General features: G+C 48.0%; 1 protein-coding gene across 4 annotated transcripts in view; it reads left to right on the forward strand.

The window, feature by feature from the left end:
• GSPT1 (G1 to S phase transition 1) overlaps positions 1-21,131 on the forward strand; it is a 151,499-nt gene that overhangs the window by 113,178 nt on the left and 17,190 nt on the right. For all 4 annotated transcript variants that reach the window (XM_063934348.1, XM_063934349.1, XM_063934347.1 and 1 more), the window contains 2 exons: positions 831-911; positions 19,133-19,306. In XM_063934348.1, coding sequence (XP_063790418.1) covers positions 831-911; positions 19,133-19,306 — 255 coding nt within the window. The remainder of the gene's footprint in view (positions 1-830; positions 912-19,132; positions 19,307-21,131) is intronic.

Raw genomic sequence — 21,131 nt, forward strand, 5'->3', positions numbered from 1 at the left:
CCCCAAACCCTTTATGCAGCTAAACCTGAGTACTATGGGCGCGATATGCGCAATAACGAGGATCACTTTATTAAGCAGTCGGAGCGTGATATATCATTTGAATGATGCCCGTTGGGTCATAGAAGGGCCTCCCTATGTTTTTTCTTTTCCCTGTAAAATGTATCTTTACAGGTACTAATTTTACCACTTTGGCACTGGAGTTCATTAGTGAGGAAGGTGGTAGGGAGTGTGGTCTTCACATTGGAAATGACAAACGTCTGCATGCGTTCTATTTAAACTGCACATATGCCCTCGTGTAACTGGCATATCTGGCAACTTGAAAGGTCCTATATTACAAAGGACAGTCTTCATAGCTGCACCTCAGGGTATGTGGTGTCCTAAAGAATCTGTCATACCAACCAATGTCTATGGGATCGGTCTTCAACCTGCTACTAGGAATGCAAATCCTGGGATCAGCGGAATCATAGGGTTTTTGCCTTAAATTCCCAGTAACCTCCAAACCCGGGATTCGTGATCTGTCACATCAAGTGCATTTTTAAATGCTGGGCAGTACTGAGCACTTGCAGCAGATGGCTCAGACGCTGCCTAGCTTACCCTGCAGCACCCCCCGGGCTGTGCACAGCGTGATGTGATGTCAAAGGTCACGCGCCGCCCACCCCCACAAAACACGAGGAGAGGGGGAGGCACTGTGGGCCAGGGCCAATTGCGGGGGGGGGGGGGGGGGGGGATTGAAAAAGCTACCTGGTATTGGTCTCCCTATTGCTTACCTTCTTTTATAGCCTGATGTGTACGGCCAGTTCTGCTTTTAATCATTTATTTCTCCATTGTAGGATATGGGAACTGTGGTTCTAGGAAAACTAGAATCTGGTTCAATTTGCAAAGGACAGCAGCTTTGCATGATGCCAAACAAGGTGAGTTGGGATATTGTCTTGGCCTATGTTATGGCTGGAAAAACTTTTGGGACACTTTTTAATGTTTCTCTCTTAAAGAGTCCTTATGTTGCTGGAAAAATACCTTCAGGAAAGCGAAACTTGCCATCCCCAACAGGATTTTCACTACTAAATTTCTTTAGTTAGTCGTGCAAAGGTCCAAGGTGGACTTCTGACGTAAAATTGTGGGTATATGCCGTTGGTGAGCTTCTTTCATCTTCACAAAGGTGATGTTTGTGGATGTGTTAGGAAAATAAATCTATTTAATTGGCTAATTAGAATGAACAGGCGTCCTTTATTAAAGCAAGCTATAAATATATATTTCTCTGACGTCCTAGTGGATGCTGGGGACTCCGTAAGGACCATGGGGAATAGCGGCTCTGCAGGAGACTGGGCACAAAAGTAAAGCTTTAGAACTACCTGGTGTGCACTGGCTCCTCCCCCTATGACCCTCCTCCAAGCCTCAGTTAGATTTTTGTGCCCGAACGAGAAGGGTGCACACTAGGTGGCTCTCCTGAGCTGCTTAGTGAAAGGTTTAGTTTTAGGTTTTTTATGTTCAGTGAGACCTGCTGGCAACAGGCTCACTGCATCGAGGGACTAAGGGGAGAAGAAGCGAACTCACCTGCGTGCAGAGTGGATTGGGCTTCTTAGGCTACTGGACATTAGCTCCAGAGGGACCGATCACAGGCCCAGCCATGGATAGGTCCCAGAGCCGCGCCGCCGGCCCCCTTACAGAGCCAGAAGACAGAAGAGGTCCGGAAAATCGGCGGCAGAAGACGTCCTGTCTTCAACAAGGTAGCGCACAGCACTGCAGCTGTGCGCCATTGCTCTCAGCACACTTCACACTCCGGTCACTGAGGGTGCAGGGCGCTGGGGGGGGGCGCCCTGAGACGCAATAAAAACACCTTGGATGGCAAAAAATGCATCACATATAGCTCCTGGGCTATATGGATGAATTTAACCCCTGCCAGAATACACAGAAAAACGGGAGATAAGGCCGCCGAGAAGGGGGCGGAGCCTATCTCCTCAGCACACTGGCGCCATTTTCCCTCACAGCTCCGTTGGAGGGAAGCTCCCTGGCTCTCCCCTGCAGTCACTACACTACAGAAAGGGTTAAAAAAGAGAGGGGGGCACTAATTATGCGCAGTATTAAAAATACAGCAGCTATAAGGGGAAAAACACTTATATAAGGTTATCCCTGTATATATATAGCGCTCTGGTGTGTGCTGGCAAACTCTCCCTCTGTCTCCCCAAAGGCCTAGTGGGGTCCTGTCCTCTATCAGAGCATTCCCTGTGTGTGTGTGCTGTGTGTCGGTACGTTTGTGTCGACATGTATGAGGAGAAAAATGATGTGGAGACGGAGCAGATTGCCTGTAATAGTGATGTCACCCCCTAGGGGGTAGACACCTGAGTGGATGAACTGTTGGAAGGAATTACGTGACAGTGTCAGCTCTGTATAAAAGACAGTGGTTGACATGAGACAGCCGGCTACTCAGCTTGTGCCTGTCCAGACGTCTCATAGGCCGTCAGGGGCTCTAAAGCGCCCGTTACCTCAGATGGCAGATATAGACGCCGACACGGATACTGACTCCAGTGTCGACGGTGAAGAGACAAATGTGACTTCCAGTAGGGCCACACGTTACCTGATTGAGGCAATGAAAAATGTTTTACACATTTCTGATAATACGAGTACCACCAAAAAGGGGTATTATGTTCGGTGAGGAAAAACTACCTGTAGTTTTCCTGAATCTGAGAAATTAAATGAGGTGTGTGATGATGCATGGGTTTCCCCCGATAACAACTGATAATTTCTAAAATGTTATTGGCATTATATCCTTTCCCGCCAGAGGTTAGGGTGCGTTGGGAAACACCCCCTAGGGTGGATAAAGCGCTCACACGCTTGTAAGAACAAGGGCTCTACCCTCTCCTGAGATGGCCGTCCTTAAGGATCCTGCTGATAGAAAGCAGGAGGGTATCCTAAAATGTATTTACACACATACTGGTGTTATACTGCGACCAGCAATCGCCTCAGCCTGGATGTGCAGTGCTGGGTTGGCGTGGTCGGATTCCCTGACTGAAAATATTGATACCCTAGATAGGGACAGTATATTATTGCCTATAGAGCATTTTAAAGGATGCATTTCTATATATGCGTGATGCACAGCGGAATATTTGCCGACTGGCATCAAGTCGAAGTGCGTTGTCCATTTCTGCCAGTAGAGGGTTATGGACACGACAGTGGTCAGGTGATGCGGATTCCAAACGGCATTTGGAAGTATTGCTTTATTAAGGGGAGGAGTTATTTGGGGTCGGTCTTTCAGACCTGGTGGCCACGGCAACAGCTGGGAAATCCACGTTTGTACCCCAGGTCGCCTCAACATAAGAAGACGCCGTATTATCAGGCGCAGTCCTTTCGTGGGCAAGCGGGCAAAAGGTTCCTCATTTCTGCCCCGTGATAGAGGGAGAGGAAAAAGGCTGCAGAAATCAGCCAGTTCCCAGGAACAGAAGCCCTCTCCCGCCTCTGCCAAGCCCTCAGTATGACGCTGGGGCTTTACAAGCAGAATCAGGCACGGTGGGGGCCCGTCTCAATGAATTTCAGCGCTCAGTGGGCTCACTCGCAATTAGACCCTTGGATCCTTCAGGTGATATCTCAGGGGTACAAATTGGAATTCGAGACGTCTCCCCCTCGCCGTTTCCTAAAGTCGGCTTTACCGATGTCTCCCTCTGACAGGGAGGCAGTTTTGGAAGCCATTCACAAGCTGTATTCCCAGCAGGTGATAATCAAGGTACCCCTCCTGCAACAGGGAACGGGGTATTATTCCACACTGTTGTGGTACCGAAGCCGGACGGCTCGGTGAGACCGATTCTAAATCTAAAATCTTGAACACTTACATACGGAGGTTCAAATTCAAGATTGAGTCACTCAGAGCAGTGATTGCGAACCTGGAAGAAGGGGACTACATGATGTCTCGGGACATCAAGGATGCTTACCTTCATGTCCCAATTTACCCTTCTCACCAACGGTACCTCAGGTTTGTGGTACAGAACTGTCACTATCAGTTTCAGACGCTGCCGTATGGATGGTCCTGGTCCACGGCACCCCGGGTCTTTACCAAGGTAATGGCCGAAATGATGATACTCTTTCGAAGGAAGGGAATTTTAGTTATCCCTTACTTGGACGATTCCCTGATAAGGGTAAGATCCAGGGAACAGTTGGAGGTCGGTGTAGCACTATCTCAGGTAGTGTTGCGGCAGCACGATTGGATTCTCAATATTCCAAGATCGCAGCTGATTCCGACGACTCGTCTTCTGTTCCTAGGGATGATCCTGGACACAGTCCAGAAAAAGGGGTTTCTCCCGGAGGAGAAAGTCAGGGAGTTATCCGAGCTAGTCGGGAACCTCCTATAACCGAGCCAAGTCTCAGTACATCAATGAAAGGGTTCTGGGAAAAATGGTGGCTTCCTACGAAGCAATCCCATTCGGCAGATTCCACGCAAGAACTTTCCAGTGGGACCTGCTGGACAAATGGTCCGGGTCGCATCTTCAGATGCATCAGCGGATTTCCCTGTCACCAAGCACAAGGGTGTCTCTCCTGTGGTGGTTGCAGAGTGCTCATCTTCTAGAGGGCCGCAGATTCGACATTCAGGACTGGGTCCTGGTGACCACGGATGCCAGCCTGCGAGGCTGGGGAGCAGTCACACAGGGAAGGAATTTCCAGAGCTTATGGTCAAGCCTGGAGACATCACTTCACATAAATATCCTGAAGCTAAGGGCCATTTACAATGCTCTAAGCTCAGCATGACCTCTGCTTCAAGGTCACCCGGAGTTGATCCATTCGGACAACATCACGGCAGTCACCCACGTAAACAGACAGGGCGGCACAAGAAGCAGGAGGGCAATGATGGAAGTGGCAAGGATTCTTCGCTGGGCGGAGAATCATGTGATAGCACTGTCAGCAGTGTTCATTCCGGGAGTGGACAACTGGGAAGCAGACTTCCTCAGCAGACACGATCTTCACCCGGGGGAGTGGGGACTTCACCCAGAAGTCTTCCACATGATTGTGAATCGTTGGGAAAAACCAAAGGTGGACATGATGGCGTCCCGCCTCAACAAAAAACTGGACAGATATTGCGCCAGGTCAAGGGACCCTCAGGCAATAGCTGTGGACGCTCTGGTAACACCGTGGGTGTACCAGTCAGTGTATGTGTTCCCTCCTCTTCCTCTCATACCAAAAGTACTGAGAATCATAAGAAGGAGAGGAGTAAAGACTATACTCGTGGCTCCGGATTGGCCAAGAAGGACTTGGTACCCGGAAATTCACGAGATGCTCACGGAAGACCCGTGGCCTCTACCTCTAAGAAAGGACCTGCTCCAGCAGGGACCATGTCTGTTCCAAGACTTACCGCGGCTGCGTTTGACGGCATGGCGGTTGAACGCCGGATCCTGAAGGAAAAAGGCATTCCGGATGAAGTCATCCCTACCCTGATCAAAGCCAGGAAGGATGTAACCATACAACATTATCACCGTATTTGGCGTAAATATGTTGCGTGGTGCGAGGCCAGGAAGGCCCCTATAGAGGAATTTCAACTGGGTCGTTTCCTGCATTTCCTGCAAACAGGACTGTCTATGGGCCTCAAATTAGGGTCCATTAAGGTTCAAATTTCGGCCCTGTCAATATTCTTCCAAAAAGAACTGGCTTCTGTTCCTGAAGTTCAGACGTTTATCAAGGGAGTACTGCATATACAGCCTCCTTTTGTGCCTCCAGTGGCACCTTGGGATCTCAATGTAGTTTTGGGATTCCTAAAATCACATTGGTTTGAACCACTCACCACTGTGGACTTAAAATATCTCACATGGAAAGTGGTAATGCTGTTAGCCCTGGCTTCAGCCAGGCGTGTCTCAGAATTGGCGGCTTTATCCTATAAAAGCCCTTACCTAATTTTTCATACGGACAGGGCAGAATTGAGGACTCGTCCTCAATTTCTACCTAAGGTGGTTTCAGCATTTCACTTAAACCAGCCTATTGTGGTGCCTGCGGCTACTAGGGACTTGGAGGATTCCAAGTTGCTGGACGTAGTCAGGGCCCTGAAAATATGTTTCCAGGACGGCTGGAGTCAGGAAATCTGATTCGCTGTTTATCCTGTATGCACCCAACAAGCTGGGTGCTCCTGCTTCTAAGCAGACGATTGCTCGTTGGATTTGTAGTACAATTCAGCTTGCACATTCTGTGGCAGGCCTGCCACAGCCAAAATCTGTAAAAGCCCATTCCACACGGAAAGTGGGCTCATCTTGGGCGGCTGCTCGAGGGGTCTCTGCTTTACAACTTTGCCGAGCAGCTACTTGGTCAGGGGCAAACACGTTTGCTAAATTCTACAAATTTGATACCCTGGCTGAGGAGGACCTGGAGTTCTCTCATTCGGTGCTGCAGAGTCATCCGCACTCTCCCGCCCGTTTGGGAGCTTTGGTATAATCCCCATGGTCCTTTCGGAGTCCCCAGCATCCACTAGGATGTTAGAGAAAATAAGAATTTACTTACCGATAATTCTATTTCTCATAGTCCGTAGTGGATGCTGGGCGCCCATCCCAAGTGCGGATTGTCTGCATTACTTGTACATAGTTATTGTTACAAAAATCGGGTTATTGTTGTTGTGAGCCATCTTTTCAGAGGCTCCTTCTGTTATCATGCTGTTAACTGGGTTCAGATCACAAGTTGTACGGTGTGATTGGTGTGGCTGGTATGAGTCTTACCCGGGATTCACAATCCTTCCTTATTGTGTACGCTCGTCCGGGCACAGTATCCTAACTGAGGCTTGGAGGAGGGTCATAGGGGGAGGAGCCAGTGCACACCAGCTAGTCCTAAAGCTTTTACTTTGTGCCCAGTCTCCTGCGGAGCCGCTATTCCCCATGGTCCTTTCGGAGTCCCCAGCATCCACTACGGACTATGAGAAATAGAATTATCGATAAGTAAATTCTTATTATTAAGCCCTTTTTCTCTTACGTCCTAGAGGATACTGGGATCAATTTAGTACCATGGGGTATAGACTGGTCCACTAGGAGCCATGGGCACTTTAAGAATTTGATAGTGTGGGCTGGATCCTCCCTCTATGCACCTCCTACCAGACTCCGTTTAGAAAATGTGCCCGGAGGAGTCGGTCACGCTGAAGGAAGCTTCTGAAGAGTTTTCTACGTTTAGTTCTGTTTATTTCTCAGACATCCTAGAGGATGCTGGGAATGCTTCAAGAACCATGGGGTATAGACGGGATCCGCAGGAGACATAGGCACACTTTAAGACTTTGATTTGGTGTGAACTGGCTCCTCCCTCTATGCCCCTCTTCCAGACTCCAGTTTAGATTCTGTGCCAAGCGAGACTGGTCACACACAGGGGAGCTCTACTGAGTTTCTCTGAAAAGACTGTTAGGTTTATTATTTTCAGGGAGACCTGCTGGCAACAGGCTCCCTGCTTCGTGGGAGAGAAGCAGACCTACTTCTTCTGAGTTCAAGGGCTCTGCTGGGCTGCTGGACACCATTAGCTCCAGAGGGTTCGATCACGCCTAGCTGCTTGTTCCCGGAGCCGCGCCGTCACCCCCATCACAGAGCCAGAAGAAAGAAGCCGAGTGAGTAAAAGAAGACTTCAGTGACGGCAGAAGACTTCAGTGTTGAGGTACCGCAGCGGTCGCACTGCGCGCCATGCTCCCATACACGCATTGCGGCACTGGCAGGGCGCAGGGGGGGGCGCCCTGGGCAGCATGAACACTGAAGTTGTAAACTGGCAAAAATGTGTATTAAAAGTGCCTAGGCACTAAATATAGGACCCCCGCCAGTATAATGTGTAGATTTGAGCGGGACTGAAGCGTGCCGATGAGGGGACGTGGCTTAGCCCTCACAGCTCTATCCAGCGCCATTTTCTCCTCTCAGAGACGCTGGTCCTTCCTAAACACTGCTGCATGGATCAGAGTGGAAAACGAGGGGGGGGCACCTTGGTTTGGTGTAATATAAAGTGAAATAAAAACACTATATCATGGGCGCTGGGGAACATGAGCTGGTAAACTCCTTCTGTGTTTCCATGACAGAATGTACTGGGGTCTATCCCTTATAAGCCAGTGTAATGTCGTGGGTGTTTGGTACACGTGTGTCGGCATATTTGAGGCTGAGGGCACTGCCACAAAGGGAATGACTGTCTGTGCTGTCGACTCCTAATGGTACTGTGTACATGTAAATATGTCAACATGTCAGTAGAGGTATATTTTTCCCAAGAGAAAACTATATGGGAGACAGACGTGGGGGGTGTCCCTGTCGGCACCAACAATATCTGGGTGGATATGGACATATAATGATGCATATCAGATAGAGCTATACCTATATGTAATATGTATAGAATGATTATATAGGTCTGTGGCACACAGACGTGATAATATTATGGAGGGAGTCGTATTCGTAGAATAGATTTCTCTCAGACCCCTCAGGAGCTCAAAAATGTTATTTTGCCCAGTTACTACTCCCTGAGATCGACTCGAAAATCTTTCTTAGGTCGACCATAATGTTTCCTGATCAGATCCTCAAAAATTGACATTCAGTACCTGTTCATACACACTAGAACGTATTAACGTTACTAGGGACCTTGCTGTTCCTGACACGAAAAATGTGTGTGTGTGTATATATAGATGGAGGTGGATGTAGATGTGCATTGGAAGGTATATATATATGTATATAAAGATATTTATAATGAATGCTGAGGTAAGGGTTGTCCTTCCTAATGGATAGGTGAGTCACCCCCTGGTCTGCACGGGGCCCAGTCACAAAGGATCATATGCAGGAAGATGTGTGATACTCTAATTATGTGTCCGCATGCACATTGTTTATGCTTGTATTACATGCGCATGGGGGAGTAGTTGTATGCAACTTAAGTTGAGTCATGTCTATATCATTGCAGCATACTGCCGTGCGACTACAAGGGACATTGGACTTTTGTTTTCGCGGGCCACTTCCATGGCGGTCTCGATTAGGAGGGCGTTGTGGATTCACCAAGGAAATGCTGAGGCTGACTCCGAGAAGAACTGGAGTATCTTCCCTATGAAGGTGAAACCTGGTTTGGGGATGGCTTTTGTTAAGTGATCTCGGAAGATACCACTGGTAAGTCTACCTTCTTGACCTATGTTCCCTCACAACGGTTGGTGACGCATTTTTCTAGGATGCGGTCATTTCGACCGAATGGATACGGTTTTCCCTTTCTTTGCAGGTAGAGGAAGGTGAAATGGTAAGAGGTCAGCTGCCTTTTCAAGTTCGCAGAAACCGGAATCATCCTCTGTTTCTACCACATCCACCGCATGTCGCTGGGTCTATCTTGCGGGAGCCCACACCGGTGGGACCACGTCTAATACTCTTCAGTCAGTCCTGGAACGGACATGGACCAGTGAGTTTAATGAATAGAGTCCCAAGGGGGACATACTGGAGTTTCCAGATTCCCCTCACTGATTTTTCAAATAAACCTTTACAATTCTCCTCTGGACGGGGAGGTTGTATGCGACGCCATACAAGAGTTGGGTCATTATCAGGTCATTGTCCTGCTGTCCCGGTCACACACAAAAAAAAAAGGATAAAAGCTGTGATTCAAGCTTTTTCGTGCTTCTGAGTCCGGAAGGCTCGGTCAGAACAATTCCAAATATTTTCTACTTAAGAAGTTGAACTACAAGATGGAATCTCTGGGCAGGGAACTCCAATCTGTTAAGGAGAAAGAGGATCTACATACGGTTCTTCCGCATTAGACTTACCTGGTTTTGCTATTCAGGATTGTCAGTGCCAATTCACTGGAGTGATTGCGGTATGATGGTTTTCTTCAATAGTAAGAGTCATTATTACTCTGTACTGGGACGCTCTCCGGCGTATGGGGAGGGCAAGAAACAAGTGGTGCAAAACGTTGTTTTATCCCTGACGGAGCTTCAACAAAGTGGATGGCTCCTAAACTTACCAGAATCACGGTTGATCCCAACGACGCGGTTGTCGGCGTTGAAAAAGATGTTACATACAGAACTGTTGAGAGTTAGTTTCTTCCAATGGAAAGAGCTTTGAAGATCCAGAGTCGGGTCAGATCTACAACAGTGTCAATCCATCAATACGTTTCATTGATGAAAAAGAGTTGCGGCCTACGAGGCCATTCAGTGAGCAGGTAAAATGCCATAGAGTTTTTAGCTGGACCAATTGGACATGTGGTTCGGGTCTCACCTGCACATGCACCGGAAAATAATCTTATCTTCCAGGACCAGAATTTCTCTCCTGTGGTGGCTGCTCAGTTCTTGCCTCCTAGAGGGCCGAAGGTTCAGGATCCAGGATGGGATCCTGGTGTCCATGGATGCAAGTCTCCAGGGCTGGGGAGCAGTCATTCAGGGGGGAACGAATTTCCAGGGAAAATGGTCAAGCCAGGAAGCTTGTCGGTACATAAACATTCTGGAACATCTTGTTCGTGGGTTGCCCGTCTTAACTCAGTCGGACAACATACAGCAGTGGCGTACGTAAACCGCCAGGACGGATCGGAGGTCAGAGCGGAGATGGCATAAGACACAAGTTTTCCACTGGGCGGAAAGGGCATGTAAACGCTCTGTCAGCGATCTTCATTTCGGGTGTAGACAAATGGGAAATAGACTTCCTCAGCAGACACGATCTCCATTCAGGAGAGTGGGATTTTCATCAAGAGATCTTTGCATTAGGGTCAAGTCGTTGGGGGAATTCCTCAAATAGACATGTTGACGTTTCGTCTCAACAAGAAACTTCAAAGATATTGTTCCAGGTCGAGGGACCCTCAAGTAATAGAGGTGGTCTCCCTGGTAACACCGTGGGTGTTTCAGTCGGTCTAGGTGTTCCCTCCCACTTCCACTCGTTCCAAGGTGATAGAGCATAAGAGGAACAAGGGTTCAGACGATACTCCTTGTTCCAGACTGGCTAAAGAGGACCTGGTATCCAGATCTTCAGGAATTGTTCATAGAAGATCCCTGGCCTCTTCCTCTTCGAGAGGTCCTGTAAACAGGGGCCGTGAGTGTATCAAAACTTACCGCAGCTGCGTTTGACGGCATGGCGGTTGAACGCCAAATCCTAGCCCGGATGGTTATTCCCAGTGAAGTCATTCCCACACTTCTTCAGGCTAGAAAAGAAGTAACAGCAAAGCGTTACCACCGTATTTGGAGAAAATCTGGGTCTTGGTGTGAATCCAAGAAAGCTCCTACGGAGGATTTTCCGCGGGGGCGGTTGCTCCATATTTTACAAGCAGGTGTGGATGCGGGCCTAAAGTTAGGCTCCATTAAAGTACATTTTTCGGCCTTATCAATTTTCTCTCAGAAAGAATTGGCCTCCCTTCCAGGAATACAGACCTTCTTGAAGGCGTGTTGCACATCCAACCTCCCTTTGTGCCCCCTGTGGCTCCATGGGATCTTAATGTGGTGTTGCAGTTCCTGCAATCTCATTGGTTTGAACCTTTACGTAAGGTTGCATTAAAATTTCTTACTTGGAAAGTAGTCATGATTGCCTTAGCATCCGTAAGGGGGGTATCTGTATTGGCGGCTTTGTCTCACAAAAGCCACTATTTAATCTTCCATGCTGATAGAGCTGAGTTGAGAACTCGTCAGCAATTTCTGCCAAAAGTGGTTTCACGTAAACCAGCCTATTGTGCTTTAAAAATCTATGTCGCCAGAACGGCTCATGTTAGGAAATCAGAGGCTGTTTGTCCTATGGGCTCCCAACAAGATTGGGGCTACTCCTTCCAAGCAAACTATTGCGCGCTGGATCTGTACTACGTTTCAGCAGGCTCATTCTACGGCAGGATTGCCGTTACTGAAATCTGTGAAGGCCCATTCTACTAGAAAGGTGGGATCATCCTGGGCGGCTGGCCGAGGGGTCCCGGCATTACAGCTTGGCCAAGCTACTACTTGGCCGGGATCTAACACCTTTATGAAGTTTTACAAGTTTGATACCCTGGCTGATGAGGACCTCTTGTTTGGTCAATCGGTGCTGCAGAGTCGTCCGCACTCTCCCGCCCGTTCTAGAGCTTTGGTATAAACCCCATGGTTCTTGAAGCATCCCCAGCATCCTCTAGGACGTTTGAGAAAATAGGATTTTAATACCTACCGGTAAATACTTTTCTCTTAGTTCGTAGAGGATGCTGGGCGCCCGTCCCAGTGCGTACTGTATCTGCAGTTATTGGGTATGTTTACACACATGGTGTGTTAAGTCAGCCTGTTGCTGATGATGTTCATGCCATGGCATGCGTTATGCTGTTATTGGTTGTGTTTACACACACAGGCTGTGTTACACTTTGTCAGCGTATTGCTGCATTTTCTTCATGCCATCGGCGGGTGTTCTATTGAATGCCACGTCCTGCGGCATACAGAGGTGTGAGCTGGTAAGATGCTCACCGTGGTTTAACAATAAATTCTTTCTCGAAATGTCCGTCTCCCTGGGCACAGTTACTTAAACTGGAGTCTGGAGGAGGGGCATAGAGGGAGGAGCCAGTTCACACCCAATCAAAGTGTTAAAGTGTGCCTATGTCTCATGCGGATCCCGTCTATACCCCATGGTTCTTGAAGCATCCCCAGCATCCTCTACGGACTAAGAGAAAAGGATTTACCGGTAGGTATTAAAATCCTATTTTTCAGGCAGGACTGGATGTCACCAGCCTGCCTGCTTCGTGGGACTTAGGGGGCGGAACAGCCCAACCTCTTGAAGGGTTAATGGTCCCGTTCCCAGCTGACAGGACACTGAGCTCCCACCACGGCGAGCGTACATTCCCGCACTACGCCACCACCCCTAACAGAGCCAGAAGAGTGAGTACTGATCTTTTCCTCTGGAGGATAGGATTATTTTTTTTTTAAATCCACCGATAGTGGACGCATCAGTCTCTAGGCTGTCGCATAAAATTGTGTTGCCTGTTCTTGGTGCAGCCTCCCTGAAATACACAGCTGATCGTAAAATTGAAACTACACTCAAATCATTGTACACAGCTGCTGGGTTGGCCCAAAGACCCACTATTGCATGTGCGTGTATCACTAAAGCCATTGCTAAATGGTCGGGTAACCTAATTGAGGGGTTAGATTTCCTATCTAGGGGGGATGTTGTCTTACTCCTGCAGCATATACAGGACTCTGCGAACTTTATGATGGAAGCCATAAAGGAAATAGGCGTGCTTAAAGCTTGTGGCTACACGAGTGGACTGCTGACGTGAACTCCAGGAAAGGCGTAGAAGGCCTACCATTCACAGGAGAGGCCTTGTTTGGATATGAATTGCACAAATGGATCTCCATAGCTACTGCGGGTAAGTCTACGTATCTTCCTTCCGCAGCCCCCCCAACCAAGAAGACTTATTCAGCTTCTAGTTTACAGTCCTTTCGGACTTCCAGGTTCAAGGGCAAATCCAGAGGTGCTTCTACGTCCTCCAGTGGCGCAAGAGGTAAACCACGCAAACCAGCAACAGCAGGTGCTCAGGAACAGAGCTCAGGCTCTGCCTCTTCAAAGACTTCAGCATGACTGTGGACTGCAATGCCTGGAAGGCTGTCAGGTGGGGGCTCGACTACAATTCTTCAGTCAGATCTGGTCAAATTCATGCCAGGATCCTTGGGTCATAGATCTTATTTCTCAGGGCTACAGACTGGAGTTCCAAAAGCTTCCACCTCACAGATTCTTCAAATCAGGCTTGCCAGTTTCACAAGAGGCAAGTATAACTTTACAGCATGCCATCCATAAACTGGTACAGACTCGGGTCATTGTTCCAGTTACACCACATCTACTAACAAGGGGTACTATTCCAACTTGTTCGTAGTACCGAAGCCGGATGGTTCAGTAAGACCGATTCTGAACTTCAAGTCTTTGAACTCGTACTTACGAGCGTTCAAATTCAAGATGGAGTCTCTGAGAGCGGTGATCTCCGGTCTGGAGGAGAGGGAATTCCTTGTGTCTCTGGATATCAAGGATGCGTACCTTCATATTCTGATCTGGCCACTTCATTAGGCTTATCTACGGTTTGCACTGCAGGACTGTCACTACCAGTTCCAGGCCCTGCCATTTGATCTCTCCACGGCACCAAGGGTGTTCACCAAGGTGATGCAGAGATGTTTTTTCTCCGCAAACAGGGAGTGAACATAATTCCGTACCTGGACGATCTCCTGATTAAAAGCGCCGTCCAGGGAAAGGTTGCTGGACAGAATTGCTCTCTCAACCAAACTCCTCCAGGATCACGGGTGGATTCTGGACCTTCCGAAATCTCACCTAGAGCCAACACGGAGGCTCCCATTCTTGGGAATGATACTGGACATGGAGTCACAAAAGGTGTTGCTTCCGTTGGAAAAGGCATTGGTAATCCAGTCGATGGTTCGGGATGTCCTGAAGCCAACCCGGGTGTCTGTGCATTAACCTTCTAGGGAAAATGGTGAACTCTTAAGAGGCAATTCAGTACGGAAGGTTTCACGCAAGACCCTTCCAGCTCGATCTGTTGGACAAATGGTCTGGATCGCATCTTCACATGCACCAGAGGATCCGTCTGTCGCCAAAGGCCAGGATCTCCCTTCTGTGGGGTCTACAGCCTTTTCACCACGTCGCAGGATGGAGGTTCGGAATTCAGAACTGGATTCTGTTAACCACAGACGCCAGCCTCAGAGTTGGGGAGCAGTCACTCAGGGGGTGCAGTTTCAGGGAAAATGGTGAAGTCAGGAAGTCGTCCTTCCAATCAACATTCTGGAACTTGGGGCCATATACAACGCTCTTCTGCAGAACTCACATATTCAAGATCGGGCCATTCAGGTCCAGTCGGACAATGTGACGGCAGTAACGTACATAAACTGACAGGGCGGAACGAAAAGCAGAGCAGCAATGTCAGGTGTCAAGAATTCTCCTCTGGGCAGAAAGAAAAGCTGTGGCGTTGTCAGTGGTCTTCATTCCGGGAGTAGACAACTGGGAAGCAACTTCCTCAGCAAACACGACCTGCACCCGGGGGAGTGGGGCCTTCACCTGGAAGTGTCGATGGGGATATCAACAGATCGACATGATGGCCTCTCGTCTCAACAAGAAGCTCAGGCGGTATTATTCAGGGTCGAGAGACCCACAGGCTGTAGCGATAGACGCCCTGACAAATCCATGGGTCTATCAGATGGTGTACGTGTTTCCTCCACTTCCTCTGATCCCAAGAATTCTAAAATGAATAAAAAGGGAATTGGTTCAAGCAATACTCGTTGCTCCGGACTGGCCAGGAAGGGCCTGGTACGCGGAACTTCTGGAGATGCTCCTTGAAGATCCGTGGCCTCTGCGTCTTCGCGAGGATCTTCTGCAACAGGGCCCGTTCATCTATCAAGACTTACCGCAGCTACGTTTGGCGGCATGGAAGTTGAACGGCTGATTCTAGCCAGGAGAGGGATCCCTAACAAGGTTATCCCGACTATGATCCAAGCCAGGAAGAGGGTAACATCTAAAAATTACCACCGTATTTTGAAGAAATAAGTCTCTTGGTGCAGAAATTTTTCTGTGGTGAAATTTCATGTGGGACGTTTCCTGCTTTTTCTGCAGGCAGGCGTGGATGTAGGCCTGCGTCTGGGCTCCATAAAAGTCCAGATTTCGGCCTTGTCCAAATTCTTTCAGAAACAATTGGCTTCTCACCCTGAGGTCCAGACGTTCTTAAAAGGTGTTCTGCACATCCAACCTCCCTTTGTGCCTCCCACAGCACCTTGGGATCTCAATGTGGTGCTGCATTTCCTCCAGTCGGACTGGTTTGAACTGTTACAGGAGTTGGACGTAAAATATCTTACGTGGAAGACAGTCACACTGTTGGCCTTGGCTTCAGCAAGACGTGTCTAGGAGCTGGGGGCTTTGTCTCCCAAAAGTCCCTATTTAATTTTCCATGAGGACAGAGCTGAACTCAGAACTCGTCAGCAATTTCTTCCTAAGGTGGTTTCCGCATTTCACATCAACCAAACTATTGTGGTTTTGGTTGTCACAGACACTTCTGCTACTTCAAAGTCTTTGGATGTTGGTCAATCAGTTCTGCAGGAACCTCCGCACTCTCCCACCCGGTTTGGGAGCTTTGGTACATCCCCATGGTACTAAATGGACCCCAGTATCCTCTAGGACAGGCTTGTCCAAACTGTGGCCCTACAGCTGTTGTGAAACTACACATCCCAGCATGCCCTGACACAGCTTTAGCATTCTCTGACAGCAAAACTGCCAGGGCATGCTGGGATATGTAGTTTCACAACAGCTGGAGGGCTGCAGTTTGGACATGCCTGCTCTAGGATGTAAGAGAAAATAGGATTTTAATTACCTACCGGTAAATCCTTTTCTCGTAGTCCGTAGAGGATACTTCCTTATTCCTGCACTGTTACTTGGTGAAGTAATGTTGGGTCAGCCGTTGCTGTTCCTGTTTCAAGTTTGGTTAGCTTGGCTTTCCTCGTGTGTGTGTGTGTGTGTGTGTGTGTGTGTGTGTGTGTGTGTGTGTGTGTGTGTGTGTGTGTGTGTTGGTTCGGATTCTCACCACTGTCCTTATCGATCCTTCTCTCAAAGTATGTCCGTCTCCTCGGGCACAGTTTCTATACCAAGTCTGATAGGAGGGGCATTGAGGGAGGAGCCAGCCCACACCATCACATTCTTAAAGTTCCCATGGCTCCTAGTGGACCAGTCTATACCCCATGGTACTAAATGGAACCCCAGTATCCTCTACAGACTACGAGAAAAGGATTTACCGGTAGGTAATAAAAATCCTATTTTTATTACTCAATGCTTTCTGTACATTGTTATGAGTATGCTTAGTACACAGTAGGTTCTGCTTTGGATATGGTCTATATTATTGAGTAGGTCCTGCTTAGGATAGTAGTCTGTACTGCAGAGTAGGTTGTGCTTAGGATAGTCTATAGTGCAGAGTAGGTTGTGCTTAGGATAGTAGTCTATAGTGCAGAGTAGGTTGTGCTTAGGATAGTAGTCTGTAGTGCAGAGTAGGTTGTGCTTAGGATAGTAGTCTGTAGTGCAGAGTAGGTTGTGCTTAGGGTAGTCTATAGTGCAGAGTAGGTTGTGCTTCGGATAGTAGTCTGTAGTGCAGAGTAGGTTGTACTTAGGATAGTAGTCTGTAGTGCAGAGTAGGTTGTACTTAGGATAGTAGTCTGTAGTGCAGAGTAGGTTGTACTTAGGATAGTAGTCTGTAGTGCAGAGTAGGTTGTACTTAGGATAGTAGTCTGTAGTGCAGAGTAGGTTTTGCTTAGGCTAGTAGTCTGTAGTGCAGAGTAGGTTTTGCTTAGGCTAGTAGTCTATAGTACAGGGCTGGTTCTGCTTAGGATAAGTGTAGAACCGTTCATGGTAGGAAAGCCCACTTAAAATCTTAAACTCTGTGTAGCTGTACAGGTTTATAACGCACTACTAAAATATCGGTGAATCTGCTTTTCTGTCTCATCCTGGTCAAGCACATGTCCTATGAAAGAAAGCAATTTCTATAATGTTGGCAGTCATGACTAGAATGTTATATACTGGAAGGTTTAAGATTCTGCATATGTGGATTAATTACTAAATGTAGCTTTAAAAGAAAAAACTAATGTGCACAGTTAAGAACACAGACCCTCTTACAGTAGCTGAACTAGAATATTGTTCAAATTAAGTCTTCAGTGTTATTTTACATTTATCACTCGCTGCCTAAAACTAACATTTTAAAAATGTGTAGTTTTTCAATAACAAAACAAGAGAAAAGTGGAAAAAAAATACAAAGCACATTCCAAACTTGGATGATTAGCCGATACCTCTTTCACATCGCACAAATAACCCGGTATCGACCTGGCATATGACACTTTGGCTGATGAGTTCCAAGTTATAATTTAGAAGAGAGAAAAGTAGGAAAGAAGCTTTATATAGGATATAACAGATTTCTGATGTTGCAGGCTATGGGGTATATTCCGTAAGAGTCGGAAACTGCCGTCTAGTCGGAAAGACGGCAGTTTCCGACTGGAATAGGTCGGAAGGGGTTCCGACCTGTTCAGTACGGACACATTTTTTCCGACAAGTCGGGTTTCCTGACTTGTCAGAATGCTGACGTAAACCAGGTGGATCAGCGGAACACCAGCCGATCCGCCTGCTGGTGTCTGAAACGGGGCCAAATCCGACAAGTTTTGGCCCCCTTTCCGACAAACTCAATCCGACTTGAAAACAAGTCGGATTGAGGTGAGGAGACGGGGAGCAGGGATGAGAGGTACCTTGACGGCCGTTCCCCGGCCAGGCACCTCTCTCCCTGCTGTGCCTCCTCCGCAGACATCACCCCCCGCTGCCAGCTCCGGCCACCGATCTCCGCTCCCCCGCCGGCCGCCACACTTTCCCTCCCTCCCCGCGGCCACCGCTCTCTGTTCCCGCCGCCGCTGCTGTCAGCGCACCCGGCAGGACTAGACAAATCGGACAGTCTCATTTGCCCGCTCTTTGAATAGGGGTTGTCGGGTCCGTTCCGACAACTGCATGTCGGAATGGACCCGACTCTTACTGAATATACCCCTATGTCGTAAGATCTTGAACCCACAATGAGAGTCTATGCCCGATAAGTGCTCATATAAACGGGGAGGAGAATTCTGCACAATTAATCCTATATTATGATGGTATTGGAAAATTCAGGAATACAATTCTCCATAATGGACCCGAGGCCAAAAATAATAATGAACATAGGGTCATAAACACAAAAACATCCCCTCCTTTAATTTTTCAATAAACAAGAAGAAAAATATAGTGCTTAAAATACAGTACAATAAACGGAGACCTAATTGGTAATAACGGCACCTGGTAGCTTAAATGGGTTGGGTTTGACTTGCATGGAGTCCGGGATGTCGACATTCAGAATACCGATTGCGGCATCTCAATGGTTGGGATCCTGATAGGGGAAGGTAAGTATACTCTCCCCCCGCCCTCCTCCTACCCACAGCTGTAGTCCTCGGTGGTGTTGCATAACCCTAACCTGCTCTCCCTACATCCTAACCCTAATTCCCTCCCCCTTGTCTCCCTGGCTTAACTATCCAGTGGAACGGTGTCTTCTCGTTTGGCCGGGATGGTGAGCCTATTCGGGATGTCGTTGTCTGCATTCTGCGATGTCTGTATTCTGGCTGCAGGGATACCACTTAAATATTTGATACAAAATATGTTTTTTTTATTAAGAGCAGATGGCAATATACAGGATATGTACAATATTGTATTTTAACATTTTGTATCTCATTTCCTCAAAGCACACTGTTGAAGTTCTTGGATTACTTTCTGATGAAGTAGAGACGGAGCTTGTAGCGTCTGGAGAAAATCTGAAGCTCAGGCTGAAAGGTATAGAGGAGGAGGAAATTCTTCCAGGATTTATACTCTGCGACCCGAACAACCTCTGTCATTCTGGGCGTACCTTTGATGCACAGGTAAAAAGATATCTTCGGTTTGTCAATCAGTAGTTGTTTAAAGACAATGCAAATCTTTCCAGGGACCGTTAGGAAGATTAGGCGAGCGGTAACTTCCCCTTAGCAGTCAAAGGGATTTTGGCTGTAATTTTTTTTTAACACCGTTTATGGGATGAACTTAAATATGTCAATACTATGGTACCCCAATACATATTTCTCTAACGTCCTAGTGGATGCTGGGGACTCCGTAAGGACCATGGGGAATAGACGGGCTCCGCAGGAGACTGGGCACTCTAAGAAAGAATTAGGACTACTGGTGTGCACTGGCTCCTCCCTCTATGCCCCTCCTCCAGACCTCAGTTAGAATCTGTGCCCGGAAGGAGCTGGGTGCATTTTAGTGAGCTCTCCTGAGCTTGCTATTAAGAAAGTATTTTAGTTAGGTTTTTTTATTTTCAGAGAGCTTCTGCTGGCAACAGACTCTCTGCTACGTGGGACTGAGGGGAGAGAAGCAAAACTACTAACTGCGGCTAGGTTGCGCTTCTTGGGCTACTGGACACCATTAGCTCCAGAGGGATCGAACACAGGAACCTAACCTTGGTCGTCCGTTCCTGGAGCCGCGCCGCCGTCCCCCTCGCAGAGCCAGAAGACAGAAGCCGGCGGGTTGAAGCAAGAAGACGTCAAAATCGGCGGCAGAAGACTCCTGTCTTCATATGAGGTAGCGCACAGCACTGCAGCTGTGCGCCATTGCTCCCACACTAACCCACACACTCCGGTCACTGTAGGGTGCAGGGCGCAGGGGGGGGCGCCCTGGGCAGCAATTGAGTACCTCCTGGCAAAAAGCAGCATATATACAGCTGGGCACTGTAATATGCATGAGCCCCCGCCATAATTTTTACACAAAATCGCGGGACAGAAGCCCGCCGCTGAGGGGGCGAGGCTTCTTCCTCAGCACTCACCAGCGCCATTTTCTCTCCACAGCTCCGCTGAGAGGAAGCTCCCCAGGCTCTCCCCTGCAGAAGAAGAGGGTGAAAAGAGAGGGGGGGCACATAAATTGGCGTAAAAACAATATATACAGCAGCTACTGGGTTAACACTAAGTTACTGTGTGATTCCTGGGTCATATAGCGCTGGGGTGTGTGCTGGCATACTCTCTCTCTCTGTCTCTCCAAAGGGCCTTGTGTGGGAACGGTCTTCAAATAGAGCATCCCCTGTGTGTGTGGTGTCGGTACGTGTGTGTCGACATGTCTGAGGTAAAAGGCTCTACTAAGGAGGAGATGGACCAAATATGTGTGTGAGGGTGTCTCCGTCGACAACGCCGACACCTGTTTGGATATGTGTAATTAAGTGCAATAAATTCACCTTAGCTAGATTAGAGAACAGACAGGAAATCTACCCATGTCTGTCACTCTGTCGCAGAGACCTTCAGTGTCTCTCAATGCTCACTATCCAAAATAATAAACACTGATGTCGACACGGAGTCTGACTCCAGTGTCGACTACGATAATGCAAAGTTACAGCCAAAATGGCAGAAAAGTATTCAATATATGATTATTGTAATAAAAGATGATTTGCATATCACTGATGACTCATCTGTCCCTGACACAAGGGTACACATGTTTAAGGGGAAGAAAGCTGAGGTAAATTTCCCTCCTCTCATGAGGAAAAAGAGCGGGAATCTCCAGACAAGAGACTGCAGTTTCCCACAAAGAATTCTCAGGCAGTATCCTTTCCCCACTAGGGCCAGGATACGATGGGAATCTTCCCCTAGGGTGTCACGTTTGCCCAAAAGGTAACCTGTCGTAACGGCTATTCTCAGGGATCCTGCAGATAGCGTGCACATTCTGGTA

The sequence above is a fragment of the Pseudophryne corroboree genome, chromosome 7, assembly GCF_028390025.1.
Source record: "Pseudophryne corroboree isolate aPseCor3 chromosome 7, aPseCor3.hap2, whole genome shotgun sequence".
Classification (NCBI taxonomy): Eukaryota; Metazoa; Chordata; class Amphibia; order Anura; family Myobatrachidae; genus Pseudophryne; species Pseudophryne corroboree.